This window comes from Merops nubicus, unplaced genomic scaffold (genome assembly GCF_000691845.1).
Source record: "Merops nubicus isolate BGI_N331 unplaced genomic scaffold, ASM69184v1 scaffold30309, whole genome shotgun sequence".
Taxonomy (NCBI): domain Eukaryota; kingdom Metazoa; phylum Chordata; class Aves; order Coraciiformes; family Meropidae; genus Merops; species Merops nubicus.
In genome coordinates this window covers 48,383-60,814 of record NW_008633571.1, presented here as the reverse complement: position 1 = coordinate 60,814, position 12,432 = coordinate 48,383, and the positions used below count along the sequence as shown (strand labels likewise).

Below are 12,432 nucleotides of genomic sequence, written 5' to 3'. Positions count from 1 at the left end.
TATTTCCCATCCTTCCAGCATCTTAAAAGAAAATTACGAGTATATACGTTAAATTACCAAGAATACCACTGTAGGAGAATATTTTTGAAATTATCGCTTCCTGGCTAATTTTCCCCTGACTGAACAGTGGGGTTTTGTCTGCCGGGCTGCAGCACAGGCTGGCTGCGTGCTGGCTGCTGCCTTTCCCTGAAAGAAGAGCTGAGTGCTGTGAACTCCAGACCTCTGTGCAGTATCAGAAGCTCTTACTGTGCTAGTGTAATCTTTTAATAGACATGCTTGCCAGAATGACTTTTTTCCTTCAAAGATAGAATTAGAAAGCGGAGTTGTCATTTAAATTGCCTCTATCTTTGTAGTAGTTGGTAGTGATCTGTTGACCGGGATTGGGTAATATAAAAGCTGTTTAACAAAATAACATGCTTGTCTGTGTGAAATACAGACAGTGCTGAGAGACAAGGAGAAAAGTCTCCCCTCATGGACTTTGTGGGATTCTTTAGAAACTGCAGGATACTGAGTCTTTCCTGCAGAATTATAAAAGCTTTGCAGAGCCCGTGTTGAACATTTGCATGATTTTCAGAAGGCGAAGTATGTTCAGCTGTCTTCGTGCACCCTCTGTGTGCACATGTACATCCTTCCCTGGGAGAGGGAGAGGATTCTCAGCACAGTTCTCATCGGGCTCTGCGTTTGTTGGATGTATATTATTGAAATGCTGCCCAAGATGCCTCACTTAATCTTGTGCAAAACTTGAATCATCATGTTTCATGATTTGGTAAAATAAAAGAGATTGTGAAAGAGACAACTATAAACATTCTGCTTGAAAAGATGTGCTCTTTTCAAAAGACCTTTCTGTTAGAGCCAAACAACACAAAAAGCAATGTTTCCTTGCTCTCAGAGACGTATATATTTATTTCTGCAAAGATTTGTTTTGGATTCTCAGTTCTTCGAGTATCTGCATTCTTTGAAATAATTTTATATTTCCATGTTGACTTTCTCTGTGCTTTAAGTTGTAATCAAAGGTTCCTTGCTTCTGATCTCGAGGAGTACTGATGTTAGACTGTTTACATTCCACTATTTTTCCTCTGTATGGGGTGAACATTCAAATGTGGTGGAGCATTTTTGCTTTCATCTACCAAATTTAGCACACTCTCTTATTATTGGCAGCTCAAAAAGATGGTATGCTAGTGGGCAGAATGCTGTGAATTAGTAACTTTTCTTTGCTTTTCTTTGGACTTTAACAAATTTAGGTTATCTAACAACACATCATTTTTATGAAGGAACCAAGGTAGTTGAATGGAAATAAGACATTGCAAACTTACATAAAGCAATTTTTAGCCAAATGTGAATGTAACATATTTCTGAAACATGGTTCTGAGTTATATTTCTTTCATAGGACTTTTTTTTTTTTTTACTTTCATAGACTAAAGTATAAGAGGAAATATTTTTGTTAGTGATGTTCCATTTAGAGCTTTTTCTGAGTGTGTTTTTCTATATGAATTGATCAATAAAGCATTAATTTATTAATTAAAGTATATTGCCACTAAAAATCCCCTCTGCCTTTTTTTCTTGGAAATGTGATTTAGCAAAAGCAGTTTATTTTCTTTTTTCAATAAAGAGCCTGCACTCAGAGGGCTTGTTGAGCAGCTAAAATGTGCAGGAAACATACGTGCCAGGAAGCTTTTCTATAATCAAAATGGCCAGCAGAACAGAAGCCACACTCTTTTTTCTCACTAGGTATAAATCTCCTTCAATTTTTTTGAAAAAAGGAAACAACCAAAAACAACCAACCAAACAAAAACAAACCCACCCAAAAAGAACTAAAGACCCCTACAACACTGATTAATACAACGAAGGCAAATGAATCAGAGACAGCATATGTTGCATTTGGTAATAGATGCTTACTTGAGTTAATGTTTAGGTTGTGCTGGAAGTCCCAGCCCAGGCACCAGAAAGGTCTTAGCAATCGGGAAGCACTTTGCGTTCTTGGGTGGCAGACAGTAGGAGCACTGTCATCAGTGGCACAGTTTGCCTTGACACAATTAGCAGGAAGACAAGGAATGTTGATTTCAACTGCAGGAGGACGGCCAAAAAAACCCTAGGATTATGCAAGGTACAGTAAGGCAAGCAGCAGGTTGAACACAGGTTGGTTAGAAAACACAGTATTGAAAATATTTATAAGAAGGTGCATTGGAGATACAAAGTTACCAGTGACAACAGTAATTATTGATGGAGCCACATACTTACGTGTGAAAAGCTCTAAAATGATGCAGAAGCAAGCAGTAGCATTCAGATGTCAGTCGTTCAAACTCCCATCCTGTGGCAGTGCATCTGTTTATCAGGAATTATCTCCTGAACGTAAATGAATTTCAGTCCTAAGTCATTGCACCTGTTGCCAAGAGGTATTTATTCCAATCACTTGCCTAAAGCGCAGGGAGTTATTGCTCGATGTTTTATAGCTCCAAAAAAACCCCTGTCATTTCAAAATCATTTGTTCAGAGAGGAGAAAATGGAGCAAAACAGTTCATTTTACTCTAAGCACTGCTATTTGGCAGTATTCACATTTGCACGGCACAAAGCTGCAATATTGATTTTTTGCTCACAGGGCCTCCCACTAGTTCTTTCTTCGATTGTCAGGGTTGCAAGATGGATTGAATTACACTTTGCTTGTTGATACGCTTATTTTTTTTTCTTTGTTGATAGGAAAAAATTACAAATAAAGCTTCAGCATAAAGATCACAGCGGCTTTGTCAGTGGACTTTGAATTTATTTTTTTTTATTTAGTTAAAATTCTTTCTGTGCCATAGATATTCCTTAGAGCAGTCTCCCCTTCTAACACACGCTACATTGTTTTGCTTTATTGCTTGCTGCTTTTCCAATGTAACACCTACATTACAATCTCAGGTGTGTCCTCTGTTGCCTGTGATCTAGCCTTGCTCTAGCATAGAACTTCTTATGGATGCCTGCAGGGGGAAAAATTGCAAGATAAAACACTTTCATACTACTTAGAGCAGTTGCCATAGCTGATGAAATAAAATTTGCAGGCAGCTGAACTCTGTAACGAACTGCAGAGGTCCTGTATTTGAAGTCAAGGTATTTCCTAGCAGAAGAGGAGGCTGTGCTGGGTGCAGGAGGTACAGGCACTGCTGCTGCCAGATGGAGATGTGAGCTTTATGTGGACAGCATTAAATTTGCCAGGGGAGGCAGGATGCAGGAATGGCAGTCACTAGCAGCCTCATGTTTGGTCTCACCACGACTGTCGTGATGGCAATTAATCAGAGGACCTGCTGTATGCTTGTGTGGCTTTGTGCACACTCCACACTGTGCCATGAGCAGCTTCTGTCTTCGTTGTATTAATTTGCTGCATGGGAGGAACATGGAGGGTGTTAATGTGATGGATTCGTGTTTTAGCTCTTCCCAACTTTCAGCTCATGATACCTCAGCAAGCCTCTAGTAATAGTGTTTGCTATTGCACACGGTATGTGCAGCCAGGCTGAGGGCCAGGAGTGAATTTGTGATGGAACTGTGGGGTTTTCCATGGAAATATGGCTTCTTCCCTTACTAACAAATACTGAAACATTTTGGCAGAGTAATGGTGCCAGTTTCATGTAGGATATGGTTCCACAAAATGTGAAGGCAGACCCAGTAGCTGTGCTCTGGCCTTCCCCTTCCTCTTGTGCTGGGCTGGATTCCCACCTAGCCAAGGAGCTGGTCCCCCAAGACCTCATTGGACCATCAGCAGTAGGGGGAGGTTAGGGTCAAGAGTAGCCTCTTGATTTTTGGTTTACTGCACAAGTTGGACAAAGGCTGGTACTAGTGTGAAAGGGAAGGCAGGGGCATGCAGGTAGAGGAGAAGTGGACAGGAAGATGGGCTCTGTCGGCCAAGGAGCCACGTCCTGACACTGGTGTCATCTTTACCAACAGCTTTTTTATTTTGCAATTCTAACAGATAATCATCTTCATACAATAGGAGTTTTGATCCACAGATCATGAAATTCAGTAGAAAAAGTGACAGCCTCTGGTTTGTGTGAAAATTTAGTGTTGGGGGGTTATCTCTATTTGTTCTTGTTCTTTTTAGATTCTTGCTTCCTTGCCTCTTCTAACGCATCATACTTTTTAAGAAAAGTTGGGGTTTTTTTCCTTTAAAAGACAAAAGTGCTCCAGCTTCCCTTATTTATTAGCTATTTATTTTTGCAGTCACAACTTGTTTCCATCAGCCTGCACTGAAACATTAATTGACTTGTGCTACTGTATTAGGATTACTTTTTTAAAAAATAGGAAATATCTGTAAATCTGCTGAAAATTTAGAAGAGATTTACTATTCTAATGAAATAGATATTTAACATACTGTGTTATCCAGTTTGTCTTCCAAAAGACAGTAATGCACACATTTTGTAAGAAACAGAAACATTCTTTTTAATAATAATAATACACAAGTAGCTGTGTGCAAAAAAGTGTAGTATACAGATATGTTTGTCTGATGCAATATATTTTTTGCATAAAGAAATGTCTGTAAAAGACTAAACACCTGGATGAATAGCTGAACCATAGTTTTGCCTCTAAAAATGTGTTTGCTTGATTAGAGTAGTTTCCTGTTCTTAGGAATTCTCTCATGCAGAAAAAAAAGATGTTAAAAATTAGAATATATCATTTTGGGGAGGGATGAGAAAGATTTTATACAGTACACATCTGCAGTTTCCAGTACTGATCATTTATAGATTTGTTCAAAATCTTACAGAATCATAGAATCATTTAGGTTGGAAAGAAGCTTTCGGATCATCAAGTCGAACTATTAACCCAGCACTGCCAAGTCTGCCACTAAAACACATCCTTAAATGCCACATCTACATCTTTTAAACTCCTTGAGGGCTGATGACTCAACCACTTCCATGGGCAGCATTTTCCAGTGCTTGATAACCCGTGGTTTAATTTATATAAAAGGCACAGCAAGAGGGACTGAAGTTCAATGAGGTAAAACACCAGCATGTATGTTAGATCAGGTGGCACAAACATGTCCATGTGGGGGATATAAAATAGCTAAGCAAAAGAAACCAACACTTCCTGGTGAAAGGAAGATATAAATTAAGACAGACTAATTAAGTTGGAACTATGGCTTTCTGTTTGTATTTTTTTGTTTGTTTGTTTGTTATTTTAAAGTCTTTTCTGCATTTGCGAGTCCTTCCTGCTTTGTTGCTTTCCACATTGAGACACAGTGCATAAAAGAGAGGAAAAAGCAGAGAGAAAACAGGTGGAGACAGGAATATGCAATTTATCCACGCAGACAGGCACCACTGTCTGCCCTGGCAAGGGTTAGAAGCAAAGAGGAATTTCCTCCTTTCCCAGATTCAGGACAGTAGCAGTGGTGTAGGGGTATGACAGTTTCATGAAAGAGATTTCACTTTACATGGTAGCAGGTCAAATTTTTTAAAGATGCACTTTCATTGGCACATTGATGAGAGTTAGTGCCTATGTGACAGAAGAATATTCCAATGCGATATATTCTTTAGGCTCAATCCCACTTTTTTAAACAGATAAATATATATTTATTGTTTTTTTTGTTTTGTTTTGTTTTCTTAGGTTTCAGCCGAGCAGCACTACCATTTGGTTTGGTTAGGAGGGAGCTCTCCTGCGAAGGCTACTCCATTGACCTCCGGTGTCCAGGAAGTGATGTTATTATGATAGAAAGTGCTAACTATGGGCGCACAGATGACAAGATTTGTGATGCTGACCCTTTCCAGATGGAGAACACAGAATGCTTCCTTCCAGATGCCTACAAAATTATGACACAAAGGTAAAAATACATATATCATTTTGAGATTAAAGAGGAAAATGTCTGAGTTAATACAGTAAGAGCTATATGCTATAGAAAATGCTGAGTTGTAGCTGCAACCTTGCTACCAAGTAGTATTATTTCTATCTAGTAGTATTAGTAGGAAATAAGAACTACCAGTTGATTTTTTTTTTTCTTAAATTCCATGAGCAAAAATTAAAAAGCAGGAAGATAGCTGCAAGGAGAATGGATCCATTCACTTTTTGGAGATTCACTAGCTCCTCATCTTTTGATTGGTCAAACAGTATTCAAAATGTGTCCAAATGGCTGCTGCACTTTTCAGTAACTTCTACACTCCCCAGCAGAGTTACAAATTTTCTGTGAATGCAGTAAATTGTTGCTGTAGCTCCCACCTGTAAAATGCATCCAGTGGAAAATGCTGGAATGAGTAGGTACCAGGATTATTATGTGTCATTACATATGTGTGTACAGAAGCATATATGCATATAAGCACAAGTTACATTATGTCTTGGTGATTGATGGTGGCTGTCATTCAGAGAAGACAATCAGTCAGAAGAGCATTTTTAGTACAAAAGGTGCATCAGAACTAAGGTTCACAGAAATTCCTTTGCTACAAGCCGCATACAGGCAGCAGTCACCTAGTACTGACAGTTGTGGAAATGTCAGCACAAATCAGTCATGGGAATTATTAGTGGTTTAAACTGCAAGCCTAAATAAATTTGGGATTGGTGGGAAGTTTTCCTTCCTGTGCATTTTTTCTAGGGTGAAGCTTCTGAACAAAAAGGGGATGGGAATGACCTGGGAGCTCTCTGGTGCATATACACTGATGTGTCAAATGTTTGATTTGACAGTTGCCCAGCATGCTGTGCTCCATTTACTGTGTTGCACTTGAACTTGGTAGCACTCAGTAACATGGTCACATCTTAAAAAGTATTTTCCATTTTCATTCTCTTGTTCACTCAAGTTTTTGTAAGTGTGACTTAAAATTTTTTATCAGTTTCACATGAATGCATGGATGTTCTCTACTTCTGTAATCAAATATTTGGGCTAGATTCAGTTTCAAATGCTGGAGATAAATTAAGGATATGAGGCCTTTTATTCATGTTCTGCTGCGTTCAACCTGTGACTTGTTCTCTGATCACTAAGGGAAAGGCTCCTTCACTATGCTAGTAAAAAGGTAATATAACTTCTTTAAATCATGTTTGAGTTATTTTTTTGCGGTTCTAGTTCATTGTTGTTAATTAGATCAATCCAGATTTCCATTGAGACTGCAGCAGCAGTGTCATCATCCTCTAATCTGTCAACTCCCTTTGAAACCACCTTCAATTGCTTTTGTAAGTGTAGTGCCTCTCTGTAGACTTCTCTGTTGTGTAAAATGCATGTTGTGTTTTGATCAAAGTCCTCCTTATGTTCACTGCAAATCTACAGATTAAGGTATTCAGAAACAAATATAGATGCACAATCTTGCTTTAAGTGATATCAGACAGTTACTAGAAAGCTGAAATTTTAGTTCTCCCCTTTCAATTAATCAACTGTAAGTTTATCATAGTAGGGGGTGGTTTTGAACTTCCCCAATCTTCCACTCTTACACTTTTTTCAATAGATTATAATAAAGTTGTGATTGTGTGTATGACATGGTTCAGAATATCTGTGCTCAGAGAGAGTTTTTAATTTTATTTTTTTTATCCTGAACCAATGGCAAAGATCATTTGACACTGCTTTCTAGTTTTGTCTGGCATTTATAGTAATTTGGAAGTTTGCTTTCCTAGTTTTCTTTCTCAGATCCTGTTATTAAGTAGAAAAGCTATCTCTTGCCTTGCGTAATCTTTTCACAAAATGAATCAATTTGTACTATATTGCAACCATTGCAAAGTGATCATAAGTTTTTGTTGTTTAAGGCATAGTGTTGTTTGGTACGTGGCACATATTGTTGTTCTGATATGTAAAAGCATCACATCAACTGTATTTTGATGGCAGCAATTGCATGTAAAGATCTCACCTGAAGGACTATCAGATTCATTGGCTTCCTTTTTTTTAAAAAAAGAAAAACGACAACAAAACACTAGACTAGAAAAGAAAAATGTTAAAATGTTTCATCACAGGGAAGACTTCTCTTCCATACCTTTAGAAATAAGCAACAGTAGTTTCTACATTGCTACTTAAAATCTCATGGTGTTTACATTTAAAGGCTAGTGACACGTTTTTAGCACTTCAGCCAGAAGTGTTTTTACCACTGCGTTTGACCACTGAATTCAGTGCAGACCTGCAGTTAAGTGTGTAGTTCCATGGCAATTATTAAATGGTCATCGCTCATTTGCAACATTACTCCACAGCTTTTGCACAGCAACTCTATTTGCTACAGTAACAATGTGAAAACACTAGCTTAATGTGATCAATACTGTGAAATCTGAAGATTGAAAAATAAGATGACATTTCCAGATCAACACAAACCCATGTAATCACATGCCCTGCTCCCCTTCCAGGGGATTTAAGATCCTAGCACACAAACTTTACCAGTGTCCACTGATGCATCAGCTCCTCTTTCTCAAAACAAGCTGCTACTTTGTATTTTCTCCCTCCCTTTTCTTTCTTTTCTGCAGTTCTCAAAAGATTTTTAACTTAATGCTTTCCTAGGAAGCCTGACTAGAACACTAATGACTTTGTGCTTTGCTTTTACCTTTATAAAGCAGTTATTAAATTTTTAGTCCCTTATTGAAATTACATCCCAGTTATTCCAGAATAAAGTCTTTCAAATGTATTTAGATTCCTTGTAAACTTCAGACTTGCAAGGTTAAAATGAAAGCTTTGAAGAAAGAGATGAGACCTTCAGAAAATCCCTCTACCCTTTCACACTTTTCTGATAATTAAACCCAGTGTTTGCATGCAGTCAAGTTTGAGAGATCCTACCACATGCTAAAATTGAGTATTAGAAGTAAGCTTATTTCTGGAATATTTGGTGAGGGAAAAGTGTGAGTGAGTGTTAGAGGACCCATTTTTCTCTGCTGTCCTTTAGCTGGGGCAAAAACTCTCCCTCTTAGTTTAAAAGGAAATGAAAGGAACAGGGAAGCAGAAGATGCAGAGCAGCCTGAGGAAATTGGTGTGGTTGCTCACTCATAAAGTGTGTTTGTGTGACTATATCCAGAAACTGTCATGAGACTTTGGAGTTGATATGGGTAACTAGTACTGCCCTTTATGGGCACAGCACCAATTTGAAAATTAGTGTGATAAAATGTACTCATGTCTTAAGTCCACTTCCACTGTAAGCAGATTGCAGGTGGATTGTGTGAGTTGTGTTCAAACTGCCTGTGTGTTTGTGAAGGCTTTGTGCCTCCAGTGCCAACTTCAAAGCCTTGTTCTGCAGCTGCAGGTGGATGGACCATTTTTGTTAGGACCTGTACTAAGGGTTACGTAGATACCACATAGTGTTGGGACTTCTGTTTTATTAGCTTAAAATAGTAACATACATACATACTTACGTACATACTTAAAATACATTTCAAAGGCCAAGGCATATTGTGTATGTGATTTTATAGTGGATCAATAAGCTGCTAAGATGTGTTTTTATGTGTGCATGCTGGGACCTTTCACACTTGAATTAAATATAGGCTTTTTTCAGTATGAACAATTTTTCCTAGTCATAAATTTTTTGGTTGGTAAAATTTCCATATTATTTTAAAGATTATACATCATATTTATCATTGTGATTCCACCACAGTGCAATTAGATGATTTTTTTTTTTTTGCCTGTGTTTTTAAATAAATACTTGGATAGTGTGGCAGATAATAAGTTTGAATAATACAATTTTAAATCTTGAGAAATCCTATATTAAAAAAATGTCAGGTTCTTTCCAATCTGTACACCTTATTTTTTGAGGTATTTACAGTTACAGCTATTGGTGGGGCTTGCAGAAAATTAACATTTTTGTATTTAAAGAAAACACAGCCTGTTAACTTTGAATCTAAGAAATCTTTTACTTAGGTACAAAAATCAAGCATTCACTGTTGACAGCCAAAATAATTCTGAAAAAAGTTTCACTCCTAATAAAAGCTAAAATACCTTGAATTTTTAAATAGGAATTTCTGATCTGTATTCTGATACTGAGAGCACAGTTGTGATCACTAAAAAGAGGAAAAATTAAAAATGTTTAAAGCTATAGGCTTTGTGCAGACCATGCAAGCATCCACAGTAAAAAATATAATCTCACAGTTGGTATATTCAGTTTAGTTTTGATCTGCAACAAAAAGGAGGTTACATCAATCCTGTGCTGAAATGGCTTTGAAATTCTATTTTTGTCTACATTTTATACTCTAATTGTAGCTTTTTGTCATCTTTACATACTTACTAAACATAATATCATTTTGCTTTTAAAATATGCACAAAGCAAATATCATTGTAATATATAAACATAAATATAAAAACAGGTATAATAGGTGAGCTTAAGGAATGTATTTTTTTAAATAGTATTCCCTTTTAAAACATTGCTGCAGAAAAGTAGAAGGATGAAAAGAGGAATCAATCCTCTTTAGCAGTGAGTGTTTTCTCTGTTGCACATATCCTGTCCTATCTATAGCACATGTGACACATGTACCTTCAATTACCATGCCCATCGTGACACCAGTGAAGAGTTCATGCTGGGGGTTTTGTTACCATGAACTTTTGTCACATAGTAATGCTCTTAACCTGTTATGTCCATCATCTCTCTGCAAGACAGCTGCACGTATACAGAGGGTCTTCAAAATGTCAGTGAAGTGCCTCTTGCCCCACAGAATGATCAAGGGGGAGCAGAGGGAAGCAACATTCCCATTTCTTTTCCGGAGACTTTATTATTTTGCTGTCTTTCCCAACAGAAGGGTGGGAGACAGGAGATGTTCATTCTTCTCCACCTATTCATGTGTCCAGCAAATAGGTAATTTTAAAAATCCTGCATATGCATGAGATTGAGGCACGTTTGAGAGAAAACAAAATGAGTTCTCCTCTGAAGAAGACTCATCTCTCAAACCCTATGTCTTGTTCCTGCGTGTCAGGTCTGCACAGGAAACTGTCGTACTGTATTAATGTCCTTTCAAATGAGAACAGGTTTGGTCTGTACCATAATGTGAGTAAATAAATAAAATCTTTCACGGGACTCCAAGCTTGGATGGATGGTGGGTAAATCTATAACTATTTAATCTCACTCTTGGAATTGAAAAGGTCTCCTACACGGTGTCTTTGCTGGTCGAAAGCAAAACCTGCTGTGAGGTCACTGCATAGCTGAATTCGAGCCTTTGCAAGACTTCCACAAAGCAGCATTTTAGTGCCTCCAAAATAGCTCCCTCAGACAGGGCCCACGGTTGATGCACGCTTCAGATTTGCATTTCTTAATGCGACTTAAAATAGTTTTCACGGGCAGGATTTTATCCTCTGCCATTCACAAATGACTGTGATTGTGGTAATGGCACACTTTACTTCTGGGGTCTGCCAGGCTTAGACAAGGGCTCTGCTGACCCCTGCTGCTATCTTGCTTTCTCCCTTGCTTTTCCTTCTGCAGCTGAAGATTGCCTCCTTTTGCTAAAGATATTATATAGTGAAAAGTGCCTCAGAGTAAGGTATACCTTTCCTTTTTTCTACTTTCCAGTCATTAAAAACTTGAATGACTCATTTGTGCGTCAGCGAAATGCTGGTGATGATGATAGGCTGGCAGAGGCCGCTGTGGGTAAGGTACATTCTCAGAATTTATGCACATCGGAGTTGCCGCGGTACTGATGCTGATCTCATGTACGAGGTCCTTCTTTTGCTTTGGCGTGCCAACCAAAGCAGCTGTTACAGCTTGCTGACAACTGCTTCACAAAACGTCTATGTACAAGATTATCAACATTAGGGACCTTTTTTGAAGAATCCTTTAAAAATGAGGGCTGAAATGGACATAGGTCTTAGTGTGGCATGAGTATTTTGATGTAGCAGAAACTTAAAATGCACTTTATTTTTAAACTAAGGTATTCAAAATAATGGGCCATGGCCAGATTGATTTCAGTTTTGTTTTGTTTTCTTCTCTCTGCGTTAGTCACAACGTTTAGTTATGACTCAAGGTAAAGAAAAAGGCAGAAATATGTGTAGCCTATTTTCATGAACTAGGCATAGTCGCAGAGCCTAGAATATTCATGAAGCACACCATAGTCCTTGGCTTTCCTAAAGAAAGAAACAGTTACTACCCATGATTGAGAAAAAACCTTATCTGACATTGTGCATTTTCGCTATCATTAATTCTTAATATGAATGTAGTAGGTCTAGTTTACTCATTTAATATAGGAGGGTTTATTAATGGGGTTGCTCCATCATGACATTACTTAGTAAATTAAATACAAATTCTCATAAGGTTTTGAGCCATCAGGTAAGGTGAAATAGCTGTCAGTGCTACTTGATCATCTTTTGCAGTGTGTTACATTATTTTTCCTGCAGAAGAAATTATTTGTGCAAGAACATAACACGTGTGCACATTGCTGTAGTCACGGCACTGGACAAGCTACAAAGGAAACAACAAAAAGAGCTATTCATTAATACCAACTAATGACATTTAAAATTTAGATTTAGTTTTTGAAAAAAAAGATTAGATACATTATTTTGCTAGGATGTAGCTTGACAATTTATTTAGTGGTTTCAGAAGTTGTTTTCTT

At 37.7% G+C, this 12,432-nt stretch overlaps 1 protein-coding gene across 1 annotated transcript in view; it reads left to right on the top strand.

Annotated features, from left to right (window-relative positions):
* Positions 1-3,606: 3,606 nt before the first annotated feature.
* Positions 3,607-12,432, top strand: part of LPHN2 (latrophilin 2) — a gene marked incomplete at its 3' end in the record, with an annotated part of 51,448 nt that continues 42,622 nt past the window's right edge. Inside the window, exons 1-2 of the mRNA XM_008948305.1 lie at positions 3,607-3,742; positions 5,569-5,782. Coding sequence (XP_008946553.1) covers positions 3,607-3,742; positions 5,569-5,782 — 350 coding nt within the window. The remainder of the gene's footprint in view (positions 3,743-5,568; positions 5,783-12,432) is intronic.